Below are 23,073 nucleotides of genomic sequence, written 5' to 3' on the forward strand. Positions count from 1 at the left end.
CAGACTCCAGCATTAGTAGTTCCTACTATCTCTGAGTGAGTTAACTCTTATTAACATTTGATTTAAAAAAAAACCCTGAGGATTGAAAGCTGCGTCTTTTGTATATTTTTGCAATTCACAATTTCTTAAAGGCTGCATTTGTGGCCAGTGCCGCTGCTGGATGTAAGACTGCATGCATTTATACAATTGGAGTGATGCTTATAACCTCCCATCCAGCAGCTGTATCAGCCATGATAGCTAGTGATTAATTCAAAAACACTGAGACCACAGACACCATTCTACAGTAGTCTATGTGGCAATGGCAATCACTATTGTGTTGCTTCAGCAGACACAGTTACAATAATTAGCTATTCATCTGTTTCAGCAAGAAGAATGGTGGACCGATTAAAAGCTCCAGAATTCTGGAGTCTGTTATGTAATGTTTCAAGTTAATAACTCCGTAATTTCTGGAACTTTATAAGTCATAAATCGTCCGAGTAAGGTCAATGTACTGTTACAATTATGGAAATCTCTAACTTACAATTACAATAAACATCTGCTGTTATGCTGCTCGTGCCCATACAGCAAGGTATAAAAGAGATGGCAAAACCAGCAAGTGCAACTTTGTTTGTGAAGGTGGATATTGGAGGCCAGTTTTAATGGTGCTACTCTATCCTGTGATGGTAACACACATTTTGTTTTATAAGATGCCTCCATCAATGACAAACAGCACTTCTTGGTGTTTTAAATATTCACGGCAATTGCACCTGAGCTGCAGTTTGTTCATTCGATACTTGGTACTGCCGCTGATTTGCTTAATACAACGAATGTCAACTTGACAGTCATAGTAATAGTAAATGATTTTTAGTACTTGCCCACTTTAAGTACAGGCATGTGTTCACATAAATATAAATTTAAGTAGCGAAAAGACTGCATTTTCTATAAAGGTCAACCATTTGCTAGTACAACATTGAACATCTGCCATGCGAAAAACCATTCTGGCTGTTGCAGCTGAATCTTTGACTACACTCAAAATGACAAACATCCATGAAAGAAATATCTAGTACTTTAATTTTTTTTCCTAGAATTTGTTTTGCATGTTTTTCAGATATCAGATTGAAAGAATTTGGAGCAAGTTTGATTGAAGTATCGGACAATGGGGATGGAGTGGAAGAAAAAAACTTTGAAGGATTGAGTAAGTTTTGATCTTGGAATGCTGGTCTTTATATCCAGAAGCCTGGAGTATAAGGATGCGGAAGTTATGCTGCAGTTGTTCAAAACCCTGGTTAGATCCCATGTTGAATACTTTGAGCAGATCTGGGCACCACACTTTATGAATGATGTATTAGCCTTGGAGGGAGTACAACATCATTTACCAGAATGATACTTGGACAAATTAGGCCTGTTTTCTCTAGCATTTACTAGGGCAAGGGGTGATCTGATCAAAACTGCAAGATATTAACAGGAAAAGACAGGGTCGACACAGATAAACTACTTCAACTGGTTGGGGATTCTAGGACCGGGGGCAAAGCCTCGAGAATTAGGGTCAGACCATTCAGGAGTGACATTAGGAAGCACTTCTGCACACAAAAGATGGTAGATGTTTGGAACTAGTCCACAAATGGCAGTGGATGCTGGATCAGCTGTTAATTTTAAATCTGCGATAAACAATTTTTTGTCAAGCAAATGTATTAAGGGATATGGGCCAAAGGCAGGTTTATAGAGTTAGGCCACGGATCAGCCATAATCTCATTGAATGGCAAAACAGGCTTGAGAAGCTCTCCGACTCTTGTTTCTGTATTCCAGTTTAAAAATAATTATGATTTCTGGGTTATAAATGGCAAGGCGATCTAGGCTTTTACATTTGGTGGGTGTTCAAATGTGAAGGATCCCTTTAATCAAATTTAACATTTGGCCCTGAAATTCAAATTTCATTCTAGTTAGTGTTTCATTTGGTAGATTGCAGCAGAAGCTGTTCCCCCAAAGCAGTCAGTTGTTTGCAGTTAGGCACTGGTGACATTGCTTATGAAAACCTTTATCGAGGCTTGTGTGTAATTTGTAACATATATAAAGTAAGTAGAGTTGGTACCTTAAAACTGTCCATTTAATTATGAATGTCCATAATTTAAGAGATCTGCTTGTATATTTTATAATTTGAAATGTTTGGGATTGTTGTGAAATATTTTAACAGGGTGTTTGTAACTTGAAAGTGTCTGTAAGACTGAGTTTCACTGTATCTAGTTATTCCAGTTAGGTTGCATGAGAACTCTACTCCAAAGGCCTATTAGGGGATGAGGTCAGTTGAAAATGCAGAAACTGAGATGAAGCTTTAGCACAGCCCACTTAAATTCTAATGTTTTAAGACTAAAGGAGATAAATAAATAACCTGTGGTCTGTTTCCAAAGAGGTTATGGGTATGTTACATGACATTCAACTGGACTCACCACATTAACACAGTGGCTACAGGAGCAGGCCAGAAGCTGGGAATACTGCGGCAAGTAACTCATCTCCTGACTCCTCAAAGCCTTCCACCATCTACAAGGCACAAGTCAGGAGTGTGATGGAATACTCCCCACTTGCCTGGATGAGTGCAGCCCCAACAACACGCAAGAAGCTTGACATCATCCAGGACAAAGCAGCCCGCTTGATTGGCACTACATCCGTAAACATTTACTCCCTCCACCACCGACGCTCAGTAGCAGCAGTGTATACTATCTACAAGATGCACTGCAGAAATTCACCAAAGATCCTCAGACAGCACCTTCCAAACCCACGACCACTTCCATCTAGAAGGACAAGGGCAGCAGATATATGGGAACACCACCACCTCCAAGTTCCCCTCCAAGTCACTCACCATCCTGACTTGGAAATATATCACCGTTCCTTCACTGTCGCTGGGTCAACATCCTGGAATTCCCTCCCTAATAGCATTGTGGGTCAACCCACAGCTGGAGGACTGCAGCGGTTCAAGAAGGCAGCTCACCACCACCTTCTCAAAAGCAACAAGGGATGGGCAAGAAATGTTGGCCAGCCAGCGACGCCCACATCCCACAAAAATGAATAGAAAAAAAAAACTCAGGTAAAAGATTTAGGAAGGAGAGTTCAAACACTTAAGTTACAAAGTCAGCTGGTCATCAAGTGCTAAACTGTGCCGTAACTGTTAACATTACAAAATTTAATTGCAAATGTTGATATAGCATTGTACAGTGATAAGTATTGGGGAAAACAGCACACCAAAGATCATGATAATAGGTAGTAAATTTTGTGAGCAAGAAGTGTACATCCAACACAAGAATTTAAATATGTTTATAGGTTAGTAAACTTTAATTTTTCGTGTAGTCTTAAAAAGTAGTGAATTCTGTAGGTATACACTTTCAAGAATCAAATGATGCAATTGACTATTAAATAATAAAACATTTTGTTATCACTGTGGAATACCATACTGACCATTCAGCACTTTGATTTGGGTTTTAAACTATCCTGGACTCCTGTTCAAAGTCTTATAATAACTGTTGTAAGGAACTTTAATGTTGAGAGTTTAGGAATCAGAAACCAGTTCTTGGTAAGACTATGATATAATTTGCCAAATTTTAACACTGAATGTATTTACTAATTTTAAAAGTTAAAAGTTGTGTCTTCCTTTGGTTTGAGAAAATTAACAGTGTCTAAATATCGTACGTGAACATAAAGGTCCAAGAGACCTCTATATTGATCCTGAGTGTAAAAGGTAGCATCAATATCCCTCATCTCGGTTATAGAACATAGAACAGTACAGCACAGTACAGGCCCTTTGGCCCACGATGTTGTGCCAAACTTTTACCCTAAACCTAAGGTCTATCTAACCTCCACCCCTTATGTTTTGAGTGAATTTAAATGCCAGATTTAAAGCTGGAATAATTTATGTAAGATTGAAAACTTTAGTAGTTTTGAAGGGTTTGTTAGTGAAATGTAAAATTTGTCTAAATATAATTGTGAATCTGACTTAGAAGTTATTGTAATTACATGTGTTTAACAAATTTTTGGCATGTGACAAATTTGTTTATTCATTTGAAAGCACTGAAGCATTACACTTCCAAGTTGCAAGACTTCTCTGACCTCTTACATGTGGAGACCTTTGGATTTAGAGGTGAAGCTTTGAGCTCCTTGTGTGCTCTAAGGTATTATACCTTCAGCATTAAATGATGTTGTACTGTTAATGTAATCTGTAGTGGGCAGTGTTATTTTTGTATTTACTAACTCTTTCGTTGGAGAATTTTGTGAAATAGTGGAGGTGACAGGCTCTGAGGTGAAATCACCTTTTATGGCTATAACCAATTTTTTATAACTAAAATAAAGATGATGGATACCAAGTCAGGAAGTGATGGACAAGTAGGGGTCAATGTAGACTTTGCCAAAGAAATGGATATGAACTGCATTTTAAGGGAGGATGGAACATTCAGAGTTTTAGGCGGAGACTTTCAAAGAGCTTGCTTAATACAGCTGAAGGCTCTGCCTCAAATCATAGAAGTCCAGAATCATAGATGCACAATAATTAGGAGTAAATATAACCGTGGGACTTAGAGATCAGACAAGGGTTTGGAATTAAAATTATTTCCTACCTTATAAAAATGACAGTGTTTCAAAAGTACTTTACTGGGTATAGCCTGGAGTATACATATTATTTAAATCCAATGGTTTTGTTATGATTTAATTTTAAGTTAAGGCATCAAGCACGGCCAGGAAGGTGCAGTTAAAGTTGTCCTTTTGTTCTTACCAGTGACCTTAGTATCGTGACATGTCACAAAAGTGCCAAGGTTGGAACTCGCCTGGTTTTTGACCATAAAGGGCAAATCAGTGAAAAGATACCATATCCTCGACAGCAAGGGACAACAGTTAGCGTTCAGCAGTTGTTTTGCACACTACCAGTCAGGCATAAAGAGTTTCAGCGAAATATTAAAAAGGTGAGTTTTGTTTTTTATTTCGTTTTTCATGAAATACATTCTAAGCTGTCAACACTCTATATATTTACAACTCTTCCTTGGGTTGATTGGGTAGGTTCCAGGCTACAGTTAGGAGGGTGAGATGGTTAAAGGACTGGATTCTGATATCTATGTTGTTCAGTATTGACTCACTGGCAGTAGCAGCAGTGCTAGAATTTGTAGACTGTCAGAAACAGTAGTAAATGTCAGAAACATGCAATATCTGAAAAGGGTTATATTTTGGTAAGAACTATTTGTGAAAACCCACCTTTTTAAAAACTATAGATTTATTAAGGATCTCATTGCAGTTTTATTTCTGTTTTCATTTCAAGCACTTTTAGTATTATAACATTAGTTTTTGATATAGAACAGACCATTCGGTCCAAAAGGTCTGTGGAGGTGCTTGTGCTCCAAACAAACCTCCACTCATCTTACTTAGTCTAGCTCTGTCAGAATAACTTATTTTGTTCCTTTTCCCTTTGTGTTTATCTAGCTTCATCTTAAACGCATTTGCCTAGTATAAATTTACTTAATTCTCCAGCAAGTTTCATTGCCCTCCTTTAGGAAGGATGGTTTTAAAATGGAAAAGGTGTAAAAAAAAAGATCTACAAAGATGTTAACGAGACAAGAGAGTTTGAGATGGATAGGCTGGGACTTTTTTCCCTGGAGTGTAGGAGGCTGGGGTGGGGTGACCTTACAGAAGTTTATAAAATTATGAGGGCCACAGATGAGGTAAATTGCCAAGGTCTTTTCTCCAGGGTAGGGGAGTCCAAAAATAGAGAACGTAGGTTTAAGGTGAAAGTGGAAAGATTTAAAAGGGACCTGAGGGGCACTTCTTCACACAGAGGGTGGTGCATATATGGAATGACCAGCCAGAGGAAGTGGTAGAGGCAGGTACAATTTAAAAGACATTTTAACAGGTGCATGGATTGGAAAGGCATAGATAGTTTAGGAAACTTGGACGATTTGGGCCAAAGGGCTTGTTTCCGTGCTGTATGACTCTAGACTCTATAATATTCATACTATACTTAAAATTTGTTTCATCTTCAAGCTGCACTTTTATAAAACTAATTGTTTTTTGTTAAAACAGGAATACAGTAAAATGGCGCAGGTGCTGCAGGCCTATTGCATCATTTCTACTGGCATACGGATAAATTGTACGAATCAGGTTGGACAAGGAAAAAGGAACCCTGTTTTTTGTACCAGTGGATGCACCACTTTGAAGGAAAACATCAGTGCTTTATTTGGATCAAAGCAGGTAAATATTTATAGTGTAACTGCCCAGTGCAGAAGTTGAATATTTACGGATCCCAAGTACACTAGCAAAATTCCCTACTCTTTGAATAATGCCTTGGGATCCTTAAATATTCAGCTCAACTGGCATGTGGGACCTTGGCCTAAATGCCTCATATTTGGGCAACAGGGAGCACTTACTTAGCGGAGCATGGTCACCTGTATTTATTTCTGCCTTGTTGAAGTTGGTTTCTTCCAGTTAATTCTTAACCTGGATTGCTCCTTATCCTTTTTCATACCCAACATAAATCTTATGATACAACCTTCACTGTCCCCCATATGTAGCCCCATGATCACTTGGCCCACCTCTTTCTCAAAAGCCTAGTCCAGAAATGCATCCTTTATCATTGGCCAGCAAACATGCTATAGAAAATTCTCAGAACTAATTCTAGGAAGTTTTGCTCCTCTTTCATCTTCACACTACTACTATCTTGGTCTGTATTCAGATAATTAAGTCCATCATTATGACTCCTTCATAATTCTTCCTCTTTGTAACTTGCTTGCAAATTTGTTCATCTACATCCTTCCCACTATTTGATGGCCTATAGACTACACTGAGTAATATAATTACATTTGTCCTTAACTGTAACCAAATAAATTCTGGCCATGACCACTCTGGGATGTCCTCTGTCTCAAAGAACTGCAAATCTCTCCCTGATCAAAGCCACCACTGCCCATTTTTTAAAATACCTTTCCTAAGCACAGTGTATCCAAGAATATTCAATACCCAGTCTTACCCTTGATTGAACATAGGTGTGTGCAATTGCCACAATATCACATTTCCATGTGGCTATCTGCATCTATAATGTACCAGCCTTATTTTCCAAACTCTACAAATTCATAGAAGTGCCTGGTAACCCTAATTTAAGCTTTATTATTTTTCCCATTACACTGAACCCATATAATGTATTATTCTTTCCTACTCTAGTAGTATTTGACCTTTTCGTAATATTATTTGCACAGTGGTATCCCTCTTTCATACACACCAGTACCAAGTTCAAATCCTTAATAGTGCTAGAAAATCTTCCTACAAGAAAATGGCTTCTGGCTTTGTTTAGGTTCAACCCATCTGGCCTGCACAGATCCCATTTCCCCTGGAGCTGATTCCAGTGCTCCAAGAATCTAAAACATTCCATCCTGCATCCCTCCAGCAACACATTGGTCTGTTGTTTCCTCTTTTATGTGGTACTGAGAGTCATTTGAAGATGTGTACTTTGAGGTCTAACTTAGTAATTTCATGTCGAGCTTATGGTTAGTTCGCTAAATTCTGGACCGCATCTCTCCACTGCCTATATTGTCAGTACCATGGAACAGGATGTACACCTCAGTGGTCCAAGCTGCTCTGTTATCCCTCCATCTGTTAGATAACAAAACCTACTACTGAGAAAAGAAACAAGATTCACGAGCTGCTTACAATGACTGTATTGTCACTTAAATACAGAGAATTTTGTGAAATACTTTATTTAACCTTTACTATCAAAACAAATTGATTTTTTAAAAATTCCCCAGGATCAGCTTTTAACTTTGCATAAAATGAAACAAAGCTACATTGATTGGCTGAATGTAATGTACAACCTTTAGGAGATATCACAGTTTGATACTTTTTTCTCTTGTCTCTCTTAACATTCCTAACCATCTGTTTCGCAGTAATGCTGACTTTTTCACACTACTCCCTAACTGTTTCACAAAGATCCTGATCTACTTCACACTTGATGGATGCTGTTCCTTTATTGATGCTAACCGGTTGCACACTCTCCCAGTCTACTTCACACGCTCCAGACCTGCTAGTGCAAAATAATCCACTTGTTTGCCTATGAAGCAGTCGGGGAAGAGTGTGAAGTCAGGATCTTTGCAAAAGAGATAGAGAAAAGTGTGAAATAGGTCAGCATTACGGTAAAGCAAATGGGGAGGAGTGTGGAGCAGTCTTAAAATAAGTTGGAATGAGATGTTATAAACAGTTAGTAATTTTATATCAATACTGGTAATTTATTGTTGTGAAGCCAAATGTTAGCACCCATGTGATTATTTACACATTAAAAATGACAGAGCTCTTTGTCACATTAATAGATTTTCAGTCATTGCTATGTACCCGGAATTAAAATGGAATAGCTAGTTGTGGTAGTCTGGAATGTCCTACTTAAAAGGCCAGTGGAAGCAAATTTGTTAACAGCTTTCAAAGACAAATTGAATAAATGAAAAGCAGGAATATAGATCTGATTGATTAGTACTTTCAAAGAAGTGTGATGGGACAAATTACATTTTTCTGTTCTACATGATTCAATGTAGCATTTGTTTTCTGTGTTTTCCAGTTACAGAATCTTATCCCTTTTGTTCAACAATGCCCAAGTGAGGCAATTTGTGAAGATTATGGAATTAATTCCACTGACATTCCTGTAAAGCTCTACAGGTCAGTTATGACTAATAGTTAATATATGGAGTTATAGGTTTAGTTGTGGCAACACAGATCAAGAAGAAAAATATTCCTATGCTGCTGTATAATATATCTGATTTTAACATTTATTTTAGTAATGAACAAAAACTGAGCAATTGTAAAATAGTTTTTTTCATTGATTTGCCTTTATTGTCATGTCTAGTTGTCTCGAGGAACATGCTGGTTAAAAATTGGCTTGTTCTACTGCATGTTGTGGAGTGTAGATACACATACAGTGCTGTTGATTATGATGTTTCAGGAATTTGACCCAGCAATGCTAACAAAATGGCAATATATTTCAAAATCAGGTGATGTGTGACTTAGAGGTGCATGTGTTCCCATTTGTATGCTGCCCTTGTCTTTCTGTCTCAAATAGCACTGGGTGTGCCAAACCAAATGGATTGTAGTGATTCAAGAAGGCATCTCACCACCACTTTATCAATTCTGGTCTACAGCCACACCCTCATCTGTTAATGAATTTTGATTTGAGATTTAATTGGTTTACTATATAATTACTATACCAGTCCCAGTGAGCTGTCATTTACAATGTGAAGAGCTTGCTTTCTGATGGTTGCTGACAGCACTACAACTATTAGCACTTTGATGTGGTTCATTTTTTGATCAGTGTTTCCACAGACTTTCAAAATATGTTAAATTTCTCAGTTTGTATGTAACAATGTGACTGTATTCATAATTTGTATAGTATAATATAGTATGATGAGGAAAGAAAATTTTGTGTGCATTGACACGCACAGAATTTATAACTGAGAAACAAGCCATTTCGTCTGACTAGTCCATCTGAGCTTCCTCCCATCTTGTTTTGTTTCATTGTAGTTCAGATAAGTCAGATGCCCATAACTCTGCCTTTGTCTGTGACTAGATGAAGGTAATGAGTAGTTAAGTCACACAGACTGGGATTTCTAGGTTTCCCAGATAGGACCTTCAACAAGACAAGGCAATTGATTTCAGTGCCCCTAGCTGAGAAGGTATGTAGAGAGATCGGGGCTTCCACTGAACTCTAGAGCAAGTATCTGTGTTTTGGACTTGGATGAGAACAGAAATTGTGCCCAGTGGTTGAAGAGCAATGTGTTGCTTGTTCAGTGTTCAACACTCTCTATTCTGTAAATGGGGCACACATAATTGTCAAAGAAGCCCTTTGGTCATTTTTACATTGTTAACTTAGGCAGCTAGACAACGGTTAGCTCAATTGGCTGGACTGCCAGTTTGTAATGCAGAGTGATGCCAAGAACGTGGATTCAGTTCTTGCACTGGCTGAGGTTACCATGAAGGACTTTTATTCTCAACTACTTCCCACACCTGAGACATGGTGATCCTCAAATTAAACTACTAACAGAACATAGGAAATAGAGTAATAGTAGGTCATTCAGCCTCTCAAGCTTTCTGCACTGTTCAGCTAATCTTTTATTCGAATGTCATTTTCCCAAGTTATTCCCATGTAGAAACATAGAAAACAGGAGTAGGCTATTCAGTCCATCAACGAATTCAGTAGGATTCCAAATCAATATCCTGTTCCCACTTTCACCCCATACCCTCTGGTACTTTAGACCTAAGAATTACACCTCACTCCTTCTTCAAAACATTCAATATTTTGGCCTCAACTGCTTCCTGTGGCAGAAAATTCTACAAGCTCACCACACTCTGAGTGAATAAATTTCTCCTCAACTCAGTCCTAAATGGCCTACCTGTATCTTTAGACTGCGACCCCCTGGTTCCGGGCTCCCTGGTTATCAGGAACATCCTTCCTGCATTTACCCTGTCGAGTCCTGTCAGCATTTTATAGATTTCTACATGGTTCCCTCCCGTCCACAAATTCTTCTAAACACCAATGAGTATAATTCTAACCAATCTGATCTGTCCTCATATATCAGTCCTGTCCCATCTCAGGAATCAATCTGCTAAAACTTTGTTGCACTCCCTCCATAGCCAGAATATCATTCCTCAGATAAGGAAACAAACATTGCACAATAAGCCAGATGTAGTCTTGCCAAGGCCCTGTATACTTGCAGTAAAACATCTCTGTTCATGTGCTCAACCCCCTTGCTATGAAGGCCAACATACCATTCGTCGCTTTCACTGCCTGCAGCTCCTACATACTTACAGTTACTGATGTACAAGGACACTCAGATCTCATTGCACTTTCTTCTTCCCCAATCTAACATCTTTCCGATAATAATCTACCTTCCTGTTTGTGCTACCAAAGTAGTTAACCTTACATTTATCCACATTATACTTCATTTGCCGTGCATTTATTCACTCACTTATTTAAACGGCACTGAAGCATCTGCATCCTCCTCACAGCTCAACACTCCACCCAGCTTTGTGTCTCTGCAAACTTGGAGGTGTTGCATTTGGTTTCTTCATCGAAATCACTAATATATATTGTGAATAGCTAGGGCTCCAAGCAATGATTCCTGTGGTACCCCACTTGTTCACAGACTGCAACTCAGAAAATGACCAGTTTATTCCTACTGTTTGTTTCCTGTCTGTCAGCTAATTCTTTATCCATGTTAGTTCATTACCCTAATGCTCTTCAATTTTAGGTGCTAATCTCTTATGTGGGATCTTTATTGAATGCCTTCAAAAGTCCAAGTAAACCATATCACTGGGTCCCCCAATCACTCTCTATTTGTTACATCCTCAAAAAATTCCAGAATATTTGTCAGATCACTTGATGCTTTAATATCCAACTATCTATTGATCTCTATCTTGAACATAATCAATGACTGAGCCACCATAGCCCCATGGTGTCCGGAATTCCAAAGATTCATTACTGTGAGTAAATAAAAATCCCTCCTCATTTCAATTCTATGTAACGGATCACTTATTGTGAGACTATGTCTCCTGATTCTGGACTCCTCCAGCCAGACGTAGCATCCTTTCTGCATCTACTCAGTCGAGCCAGTTAAGAATTTTGATTGTTTCAATTAGACCATCTTTCATTTATCAAGCTCGAAAGGCATGGTGGTTCAGTGGTTAGCACTGCTGCCTCACAGTGTCAGGGACCTAGGTTCAATTCCAGCCTTGGGCTACTGTCTGCGTGGAGTTTGCACATTCTCCCTGTGTCTGCATGGGTTTCCTCCGAGTGCTCCGGTTTCCTCCCACAGTCCAAAGATGTGCAGGCTAGGTGGATTGGCCATGCTAAATTGCCCATAGTGCTGAGGGATGTGTAGATGAAGTAGGTTGTAAGGGATGGATCTGGGTGGTGTGGACTTGTTGGGCTGAAGGGCCTGTTTCCATGCTGTAGCGATTCTGTGAATACAAACCCAGTGCCCACAATCTGTTCTCAAAGAAGAATCCCACAATCCCAGGAATCAGACTGGTGAACATTCATTGCACCCACTTTGTGGCTAGAATATCCTTTCCAAGGAAGGATAACAATACAGGCAACAACGGCCAAAAGGGAGTACTGTAAAGGGACTCCGCTATTCTGCTGACCTGACAGTTCATACTAACAAATGATATTTTATGTACAATAACAGTAACTTTCCTTTCTGCGGTACACTGAAGAATCACAGGGTTCGTGTCTCGTAGTGATCATGGTGTTGGCAGGAGTTCAACTGATCGACAGTTTTTCTTTATCAATCAGCGACCATGTGACCCATTGAAGGTAAGAAGCAATAGCAGTGAAAATTGTGAATTATTGAATTAGAGCAACTGTTAGAACATAGAACATTACAGCACAGTACAGGCCCTTCGGCCCACAATGTTGTGCCGAACTGTTACCCTAATCCTAAGGTCTATCTAACCTCCACCCCTACCTTATACTATCATCCATATGCCTACCTAATAGCCGCTTAAATGCCCCTAATGAGGCTGACTCCACTACCCTCTCCGGCAATGCATTCCATGCCCCGACCACTCTCTGAGTAAAGAACCTACCTCTGATGTTTCCCCTATATCTACCTCCACTCACTTTAAAACTATGCTCCCTCATAATAGCTACCTGCACCCTAGGAAAAAGTCTCTGGCTGTCTACTCTATCTATACCTCTGATCATTTTGTACACCTCTATCAAGTCACCTCTCACCCTTTGACGTTCTAGAGAGAAAAGCCCTAGCTCTCTCAACCTTTCCTTGTAAGACCTTCCCTCCATTCCAGACCACATCCTGGTAAATCTCCTCTGCACCTTTTCCAACGCTTCTATATCTTTCCTGTAATGAGGCAACCAGAACTGGACACAATACTCCAGATGTGGCCAAATGAGGCTTTTGTATAGCTGGAGCATAACTTCATGGCTCTTGAACTCAATCCCTCTATTAATGAAAGCTAACACACCATACGCCTTCTTAACAACTCTGTCCACCTGGGTGGCAGCTTTCATGGAAGTGTGGACATGAACCCCAAGATCCCTCTGCACCTCCACACTGCCAAGGATCGTTCCATTAACCCTGTATTCTGCTTTCAAGTTTTTCCTTCCAAAATGAATCACCTCACACTTTTCAGGGTTAAACTCCATCTGTCACTTCTCAGCCCAGCTCTGCATCCTATCAATGTCCCTTTGTAACCTAGAACAGCCCTCTGCACTGTCCACAATGCGACCCACCTTCGTATCGTCCACGAACTTACTAATCCACCCTTCCACTCCTTCATCCAAATCATTTACAAAAATCACAAATAGAAGAGGACCCAGAACAGATCCTTGTGGTACACCACTCCTGACTGAGCACCGTGTTGAATATTTTCCGTCCACTACCACCCTTTGTCTTCTAAGGGTCAGTCAATTCTGAATCCAATCTGCCACATCTCCCCCTATCCCATGCCTCCTTACCTTCTGCATGAGCCTACCATGCGGAACCTTACCAAACGCCTTACTTAAATCCATGTATACCACATGCACTGCTCTACCTTCATCCACGTGTTTGGTCACCTCTTCAAAGAATTCAATAAGGTTTTGTGAGGCATGATCTACCCCTCACAAATCCATGCTGACTATCACAAATCAAACTGTGCCTTTCCAAGTGATCATAAATCCTATCTCTCAGAGCCCTTTCCAGTAATTTGCCCACCACTGACATAAGACTAACTGGCCTGTAATTTCCAGGGTTATCCTTATTCCCCTTTTTGAACAAGGGAATGACATTTGCCTCTGTCCAATCTTCCGGCACTATACCTGTGGACAGTGAGGACGAAAAGATCATCGCCAAAGGTCCTGCAATCTCTTCTCTCGCTTCCCATAGAATCCTTGGATAAACCCCATCAGACCCGGGGGACTTATCTATCTTCAACTTCCTCAAAATTCCTAGCACATCTTCCTTACTAACAGCGACCTCCTCTAGCCTACCTGCCTGTTTCACGCTGTCCTCCTCTACAATTAGGTCCCCCTCAGTTGTGAATACCGAAGAAAAGTATTCATTAAGGACCTCTCCTATCTCTTTATGCTCCGTGCACAAATTCCCTTTACAATCCTTGATCGGCCCCACCCTTTCTCTGGTCATTCTCTTATTCCTCACGTACGTGTAAAAAGCCTTGGAGTTTTCCTTGATTCTATCTGCCAAGGTTTTCTCATGCCCCCTTATAGCTCTCCTAAGCCCTTCCTTTAGCTCCTTCCTGGATAACTTGTATCCCTCTAGAGCCTTTTCCGATCCTTGTTTCCTAAACCTTATATAAGCATCTTTCTTCCTCTTAACCAGTCGTTCGACCTGTCTTGAGAACCAAAGCTCCCTCACTCGCCCGCATTTTCCCTGCCTGCTAGGGACAAACATATCGAGCACACGCAGTATGCATTCCTTAAACAATCTCCACATTTCTATAGTGCTCTTCCCTGACAGCATCTGTTCCCATTTTATGTTACCCAGTTCTTGCCTAACAGAATTATAATTACCCTTCCCCCAATTATAAACCTTACCCTGCTGTATGTACCTATTCTTTTCCATGACTATTGTAAAAGTAACAGAGTTACGATCGCTACCGCCAAAATGCTCTCCTACCAACAGGTCTAACACTTGGCCCGGTTCATTGCCAAGCACCAAATCAAAAGTGGCCTCTCCTTGTGTTGCTCTATCTACATGCTGCGTCAGGAATCCTTCCTGAATGCACTGGACAAAATCCGCTCCATCTAAACTATTACAACTAAAATGTTTCCAATCAATATTTGGAAAGTTGAAGTCACCCATGACTACAACCCTGTGACTTCTGCACCTTTCCAGTATCTGCCTCCCAATCCGATCCTCCACTTCTCTGCAACTATTAGGGGGTCTGTTAAAAAAAAAATCCCAACAAAGTGACTGCTCCTTTCTTGTTCCTGACCTCAACCCAAACTGACTCTGTAGACGTATCGTTCTCGAACTGCCTTTCAGTAGCTGCTATACTAGCCCTGACTAGCAATGCCACTCCCCCGCCTCTTTTTCCACCCTCCCTATTTCTTTTAAAGAATCTGAATCTCAGAACTTATAACAACCATTCCTGTCCCTGAGTTACCCAAGTTTCTGTAATGGCTACAACATCGTAGTTCCAAGTACTGACCCATGCTATAAGTTCATCTGCCTTATTTCTGATACTCTAGCATTGAAGTATACACACCTCAAACCATCTCTGTGTCCACAATTATGCTCTATCAACCACATTTCTTTATTAACAACCTCACTGCCTGTTGTGTTTGTTGGAAGGTTGAATACCTTATCCTCTGAATTACAAATCCGGTTCCCCACCCAATGCCAAACTAGTTTAAACCATCCCATATAGCTCCAGCAAACCTCCCTCCCAGGATATTTGTTCCCTTCTGGTTCAGATGCAACCCGTCCTTACTGTACAGGTCCCACCTTCCCCAGAATGTGCTCCAATTATCCACATAATGGAAGCCCTCCCTCCTACACCAGCCCTGTAGCCACGTATTTAGCTGCACACTCTCCCTATTTCTTACCTCGTTATCACATGGCACTGATAGTAATCCAGAGATAACTACCCTGTTTGACCTGGGCTTCAGCTTCCAACCTAACTCCCTGTACTCAGTTTTCACATTCTCTGTCCTTTTTCTACCTATGTCATTGGTACCGATGTGTAACATGACTACTGGTTGCTCACCCTCCCCTTAAGGGTCTTGAAGACACGATCCGAGACATTATGGACCCTGGCACCCGGGAGGCAACATAACATCCGTTCATCTCGTTCGCGTCCACAGAACCGCCTGTCTGTGCCTTGACAATGCTGTTGATATGCATACTATTCCAATGGCTTTAGGTGGCCTTACAACCTGGTATTGTGAATGTGCAATAATAGCTAATATATATTTTGCATGTCATAGTGATCCCTGAATGCATTCAGTCCCTGATTATAGTTTATGCTTTTGATCCTTTATCACTTTCTGATCTCATTTGTGAAAGTGGTTCTTTGTGGTCAGTCTGTGATCATGTCGATGTTTTCTAGTCCTCAATTTGTGATCTTGCTGGGACCCTTGAAAGCCAACTAACCTTTGTGTAGGAAGTAATTAGACAAACTCATGGTTATCATTCCACCCATTATCATGCTTCTCTTGGCAAAGTGCATACTGACTTGCTATTTAACATCATCCAAAAATGATTACGTATTTTGAGGATCGTAAAAAATGAAATAATTTACAAATTGGGGTGAATGGAGAAGTAAAATAAGGTCTAGCTAAAGGTAGATACAGTGATTAAGAAGCATATGGGTACTCACCTTTATTAGCTGAGGCATAGAGTTTGAACAGGCAGATTATGCTAGAAATGTATAGAACATTGAACATAGAACAGTACAGCACAGTACAGGCCCTTTGGCCCACAATGTTGTGCCAACCTATTATCCTACTGAGATCAAACTACCCTGCATACCCTGCATTATACTATCATCCATGTGCCTATCCAAGAGTCGCTTAAAAGCCTCTAAAGTATCTGACTCCACTACCACTGCCAGCAGCGCATTCACACGCCCACCACTCTCAATGTGAAGAACCTACCTCTGACATCTTCCCTATAACTCCTTCCAATCACCTTAAAATTATGTCCCCTCGTTATAGTCATTTCCGCCCTGGGAAAAAGTCTCTGGCTATCCACTCTATCTATGCCTCTCATCATCTTGTACACCTCTATCAAGTCACCTCTCATCCTTCTTCGCTCCAATGAAAAAAGCCCTAGCTCCCTCAACCTTTCCTCATTAGACCTGCCCTCCAGTCCAGGCAGCAGCCTGGTAAATCTCCTCAGCACCCTCTCTAAAGCTTCCATATCCTTCCTATAATTAGGCGACCAGAACTGAACACAATATTCCAAGTGTGGTCTAACCAGGGTTTTATAGAGTTGTAGCATAATCTCACGACTCTTAAACTCAATTCCCCTGCCAATGAAAGGCAACACACTTTACGCTTTCTTTACAACCCTATCAAATTGGGTAGTAACTTTGAGGGATCTATGGACGTGGATCCCAAGATCCCTCTGTTCGTCCACACTGCCAAGAATCCTGCCATTAACCCTGGATTCTGCATTCAAATTCAACCTTCCAAAATGAATCATTTCACACTTTTCTGGGCTGAATTCCATCTGCCACTTCTTTGCCTGGATTGATTGCAGTTACTTTCCTTGGAGCAGAAGTTACTCAGAGGGGACATAATTAAGACGTATAAAATTGTGAGGGATACAGATATGGTGGTTGGGAAGAGACTTTTTCCCCTGGGTGAAGGATCAGTGACCAGGGGGCATAGATTTAAGATAAGGGGCTGGAGGTTTAGATGGAATATGAGGAAAAATATTTTCACCCAAAAGATGGTGGGAAGCTGGAACTCGCTGTCTGTAAGGGTGATAGAGGCAGAAACCCATTTAAGAAGTATTAGGTTTAGAATAGTTAGGTGGTTGTTTTGACCATCACAGGCTCAATAGACCAAAGGGCCTTTTCTGTGCTGTAGAGCTCTGTGATTCTATAACTTGGTAGATATATTTATTGATCATTATGTTTGCTTCTTTGATGACTAACATGATTAACATTATCTTTAGGTTTCCAAACTTGTAAATGAAGTCTATCACATGTACAACAGACATCAGTATCCATTTGTTGCCCTTAATATCGGTGTTAATTCTGGTAAGTTACAGTCAGATGTATGTTTTAGATATTTTATTTGTGAATAACTAAGCTGGGAAACATTATGAACTAATGCAGTAAATAGTTCATTTAAAATGGGAAAATATGAGGAAATTATACATTGATTATAGTAATGGATTTCTATTCTGATGATTTATGCAGCCAGGATATGATGTACCCTCCTAATAAATGAGGTTATACAAAGAACAAAGAAAATTACAGCACAGGAACAGGCCCTTCGGCCCTCCAAGCCTGCGCCGATTCAGATCCTCTATCTAAACCTGTTGCCTACTTTCCAACCATCTGTATCCCTCTGCTCCCTGCCCATTCATGTATCTGTCTAGGTACATCTTAAATGATTCTATCGTGCCCGTCTCTACCTCCTCCACTGGCAACACATTCCAGCCACCCACCACCCTCTGCGTAAAGAACTTTCCACGCATATCTCCCTTAAACTTTTCCCCTCTCACCTTGAAATCATGACCCCTAGTAACTGAGTCCCCCACTCTGGGAAAAAGCTTCTTGCTATCCACCCTGTCTATACCTGTCATGATTTTGTAGACCTCAATCAGGTCCCCCCTCAACCTCCGTCTTTCTAATGTAAATAATCCTGATCTACTCAAGCTCTCTTCATAGCTAGCGCCCTCCATACCAGGCAACATCCTGGTGAACCTCCTCTGTACCCTCTCCAAAGCATCCACATCCTTTTGGTAATGTGGCGTCCAGAACTGTACGCAGTATTCCAAATGCGGTCGAACCAAAGTCCTATACAACTGTAACATGACCCGCCAACTCTTGTACTCAATATCCCGTCCAATGAATGAAAGCATGCCGTATGCCTTCTTGACCACTCTATCGACCTGTGTTGCCACCTTCAGGGTGCAATGGACCTGAACACCCAGACCTCTCTGTGCGTCAATTTTCCCCAGGGCTTTTCCATTTACCGTATAGTTCGCTCTTGAATTGGATCTTCCAAAATGCATCACCTCGCATTTGCCTGGATTGAACTCCATTATCTTCATTTACTAGATGTGCTTTGCCATTTTTAGAGTCTGTTGATCTCAATGTTACACCAGACAAAAGACAAATTCTTCTTCAGGAGGAAATGCTGCTTCTTGCAATTCTGAAGACATCCCTTATTCAGATGTACGATTCTAATGTTAACAAGCTTGATGTTAATGAAAAGGTTCCTCAGAAACCAGGTAAAGGACACCACAATGTCCATCCTTCTCAATGGAAAAATATTGATGTGCGTGAAAACTGAACCTAAAATATTCTATAATTGCCGTCTTTTAGTTCCAGTGTACCGAATGTTACAGGTTGAAAAAACTATAGAAGGAACAAATCTTCTATTAAAGCCTAATGAAAGGAAATACCTATAGCGTAGCTGTTCGATAATGTTTGACTGTGTACTGTAGATTAACATAGGTAAGATTTGCATTACATTGTGAATTAAGATGGCTAAATGTGAATTGTATTTAAATCAAATCATTCTGATATAAATTATATCTTGTTTATTGGAGTAGCAAAAAAGTCACTTAAAAGATGTTATATTGAAGTTCTCTGTCCTTTGTTCATGGGTGTTGTTATTGCACACCTCTAATTGCCCACGAGAAGGTGCTGGTGAACCACCTTCCTGAACTATGGTAGTTCCCGTGATGATAATACTGCCACAATGTTTTAATAGGGAGACTCCCAAAATTTGGACCTAGGGACAATGAAGGCAATGTCTGCATTATTTCGTAGTGATTAACACCTCAGAACCATGTGACCGAGGAGTGGGGTGTAGGAAGTTGATAAATGTTAATTCACTAAGATCACAAGCCGTCATTTTTAGGCTTGTGTGATCTATAATGAATGGTTTAAAATGTTTTTATTTTCTTAGTTGTGTAATGAGTACTTTGAGAATTAGAAATGGAATGATGCAATATTTGAAAGCATACATAACACTTTTTGAAGGCTCTGTCATTTTGAGTGTTTCAAATTGCATCAATCAGAGCTGAACTATTTCAAAGACAATGCTACTCGTACATCTGTAGCATATGCAAACTATGGCTATTGCATTTGTTCACAAATATCTTTAAACACAAAACATTAATTCAGAGATGTCAGTGAAATAGCTCTGTGGCACTTCAATTGCTAAACAAGTTTTAGTCTGGCTTCTCATCAATCAAAAATTTTACATAAAATTTCTTTCACTTGTAGCACTGTGCCTTGGGCACTAAATTAAGAACCCAAAAATTCATGAGTTAATGTCCCATAATGGCAAGTTGTGAAGTAGAATTCTGTCAATCTGGTAATTTGTGAGCTGACACCAGAAAACCATCATAAAAAGTTACCAGAACATTGATTTTTTTTTTCAAAATGTAATTCATTAATATTCTTCAGGGAAGTAAAGCTGCCCTCACCCCACCCAATCTCATTCCACTTACTTTGGTCCAAGCATGACTGCAGTTCCAGCTTGTGTTGACTTTTAATGCCCTGGATAACTAAGGAGAAGCATCAAGTACAACCCAGTTAGTAACACCAATAAAGCAAGAAAGCATTCTAAAAACTTCTGTAACAGTGCATATGGTACAATATTGCTTAAGATCGTTTTATTATTTTTAAATGCTAAGTTGTGTTCCCTGTTTTAGGAATCTCTGAAAATGTTCCCAAGGCAATCAGTCTGAAGTCCTCTGTTCCAATTAAGCAGCAATCACCTGCTGAGCAATCGTATGCAGGTAAAGAGAAGTATGTAGGCATTGCAAGGTTACGTGAAGCATACTCCCTACACAGGTCACCATTATGTGGGCCCAAATCTAACAAACAAGAGGACTTTCCAGTGCAAAGAAAACTGCACAATTTTTTTACCAGTTGTAAATTGAGTAGCCCTCAGCCTGATTGTAGGACTGACCACATCCCAGTGTCTGGAAAACCCAAACAAATGGAGCAGAACTCCATGGACTGTGAAAGTGGGACAGATTCTGCAAAAAGCTGCACAAGGCAACCATCAGAATTTGACTGCAACATGCCAGAGACTAACACTTCGTCCAAACCCACTCTTGGTTCTGATAATGCTGTTAGCTTGCCCAACATGCTCCAAAATTATTCAGAAGCTGGGAAAGGAGAAGAAGAACTGAAAACTGAAATGACTGGCTGTGTTAGTGAGCTAACAGAGAAGACAGATTCGGCAGAAAATTGCAGCCGACTACTGACAGATTCTTGTTCACGCAGTTATGCCACCCAGGGTGCAAAACGCATGAAGGTTGACATCCCCTGTTTGGATGATAGCTTGTCATCAGGTCCTGGGACATTTCAGACTTCAGAGATTGACATACCAGTAGAAATGAATAAAAAGTTTGTGAAACTCCCTTTCTCTATGGCCCTTCTTGCTTTAAGGATGAAGTTGGTCCATGAGCAGCAAGCAATTCAAAAAGAGGCCCAGAGATGCAGGCGATTTCGAGCCCAGATTAGTCCTGAAGACAATCAAGTGGCAGAAGCTGAACTCAGAAAAGAGATTAGGTAATTAAATTGTCATTTTTTAAAATTCATTCACAGAATCTGTGGATTAAAGTCAAAGCCAGTATGTATTGCTCATTCCTATTTGCCCTTGGGAAGGTGAGCTGCTGTCTTGATTACAAAACTCAGTGGGCTTCATAGGCAATTTCAAGTTAAGAGTCAACCATAGATGGAATCACATGTGAGACCAAACGAGGTAAGGACAGCAGATTTTCTTCCCTAAAGCACGTTAGCAAACAACTTAAGGCCACATTATTACATATGAGTTAGGAGCAGGTGTAGACCATCCATCGTCTCAAGCCTGCTCCTCCATTCAATGGGATCATTATGATTATCAGCTTTTTATTGTATTTTATTTAGTTTAATTGAATTTAGATTCCTTGACTTCTGTCATGGGATTTGAACTAATGTCACTGGATAATTTCGCAATATAACTAATAATTCCGCTGTATCCCTAAATTCATACTCTTGTATGGAATATTTATATTTACTTTTGAACAAGTTTATACACTACAAATCACCACATTTACTTGATTTAAATTACCTCGTGTTGCGTGGTACTATCACTGTGCTAACTAGGATAGACTTCAAACAGATCTAGTAACTCAAGACTAGACACAAGGTGTTGTGTGCTATGAGCAGCAACAGAATTGTGATCTAGGATGTTTTATAAAGTATAAGTAAGAATTTTTCAATTGCAGTAATTAAAGCTAAAGGTTAAGTTTTCTCAGGTATTGACAACAGGTGAAGAATTGGAAGCAAATTTACAGACAAACCAAAATCTTACACTGTGTTAATTGTGCGCAGCAACATATTTAGAAATTGTTTATTATAAAATAAACAGTCCTAACACCTAGAATGAGAGGTCATTTGACCCCTTTCAAGCTTGCTTGCTCTACAATTATCATCATAGAATCCCTACAGTGTGGAAACAGGTCCTTCAGCCCAACAAGTCCACACCAACCCTCAGAGCATCCCACCCAGACCCATCCCCCTTTAACCCACCTAATTAACATATCCCTGAACACTATGGGCAATTTAGCATGGCCAATCCACCTAGCCTGCACATCTTTGGACTGTGGGAGGAAACTGGAGCATCCAGAGGAAACCCATGCAGACACAGGGAGAATGTGCAAACTCCACACAGTCGCCCAAGGGTGGAATTGAACCTAGGTCCCTGATGCTGTAAGGCAGCAGTGCTAACCACTGAGCCACCATGTTGCTGTGCCACTGTGCCACCTATAGCCTCCATATATGTAACATCTTGTGGACTTTGCTGGGATAATTTACAATTAATCTAGTAAAGCTCAAGTCATCCACCTATCTGTCTTCACACTAACTTTAATTGACTGCTTGCATAAGTAACTCATTTGCTCCTTTCTCCAGCCTTGGCTGGAAAGGAACCAAAGGCTTACAAAAATGATAATCTCAGTCTGTTCTTATACCTACAGCTAGATATTTGTTCAGTTCCTTTTTTTTTGATGAAGTCTTTTCACCCAAAAGTGATCTGGCATCTTTGTTTACATCTGCTAAAACAATTCCTGAGTTCACTTAATCCAATTGCATTGCTACATTTCTAATGTTGTTTCAACTTAAGGTCACAGTCTTCCATATGAGAATACCAATCAGGAGTAGGCCATTTCAGCCCCTCAAGCCTGCTTCATCATTAAGTATAATCATGGCTCATCCAATTATAACTTCAAATCTGTGTTTCCTCCTACCCTAATAACCTTTCAACCTCTTGTTTAACAAGAGTCTGTGAAAAAATTCAATATCTTGCACATCTTTCTAATACAACTTAAAAGTATTCAAAAGACTCTGGTTCCAATACCTTTTTGGGAAGACCATTCCGAAGACCCATGTCCTCTA

At 40.1% G+C, this 23,073-nt stretch overlaps 1 protein-coding gene across 1 annotated transcript in view; it reads left to right on the forward strand.

The window, feature by feature from the left end:
• Positions 1 to 21,506, forward strand: part of LOC109912928 (mismatch repair endonuclease PMS2) — a 25,890-nt gene extending 4,384 nt beyond the window's left edge. Inside the window, exons 3-11 of the mRNA XM_048621418.1 lie at positions 1,088 to 1,174; positions 4,034 to 4,136; positions 4,736 to 4,919; positions 6,028 to 6,195; positions 8,540 to 8,637; positions 12,190 to 12,289; positions 17,619 to 17,703; positions 18,753 to 18,905; positions 20,340 to 21,506. Of these exons, the coding sequence (XP_048477375.1) occupies positions 1,088 to 1,174; positions 4,034 to 4,136; positions 4,736 to 4,919; positions 6,028 to 6,195; positions 8,540 to 8,637; positions 12,190 to 12,289; positions 17,619 to 17,703; positions 18,753 to 18,905; positions 20,340 to 21,211 (1,850 nt within the window). The 3' untranslated portion in view covers positions 21,212 to 21,506. The remainder of the gene's footprint in view (positions 1 to 1,087; positions 1,175 to 4,033; positions 4,137 to 4,735; positions 4,920 to 6,027; positions 6,196 to 8,539; positions 8,638 to 12,189; positions 12,290 to 17,618; positions 17,704 to 18,752; positions 18,906 to 20,339) is intronic.
• The last annotated feature ends 1,567 nt before the right edge of the window (positions 21,507 to 23,073 follow it).

The sequence above is a fragment of the Rhincodon typus genome, unplaced genomic scaffold, assembly GCF_021869965.1.
Source record: "Rhincodon typus isolate 14 unplaced genomic scaffold, sRhiTyp1.1 hic_rhity00000640, whole genome shotgun sequence".
In the NCBI taxonomy this organism is placed as follows: Eukaryota; Metazoa; Chordata; class Chondrichthyes; order Orectolobiformes; family Rhincodontidae; genus Rhincodon; species Rhincodon typus.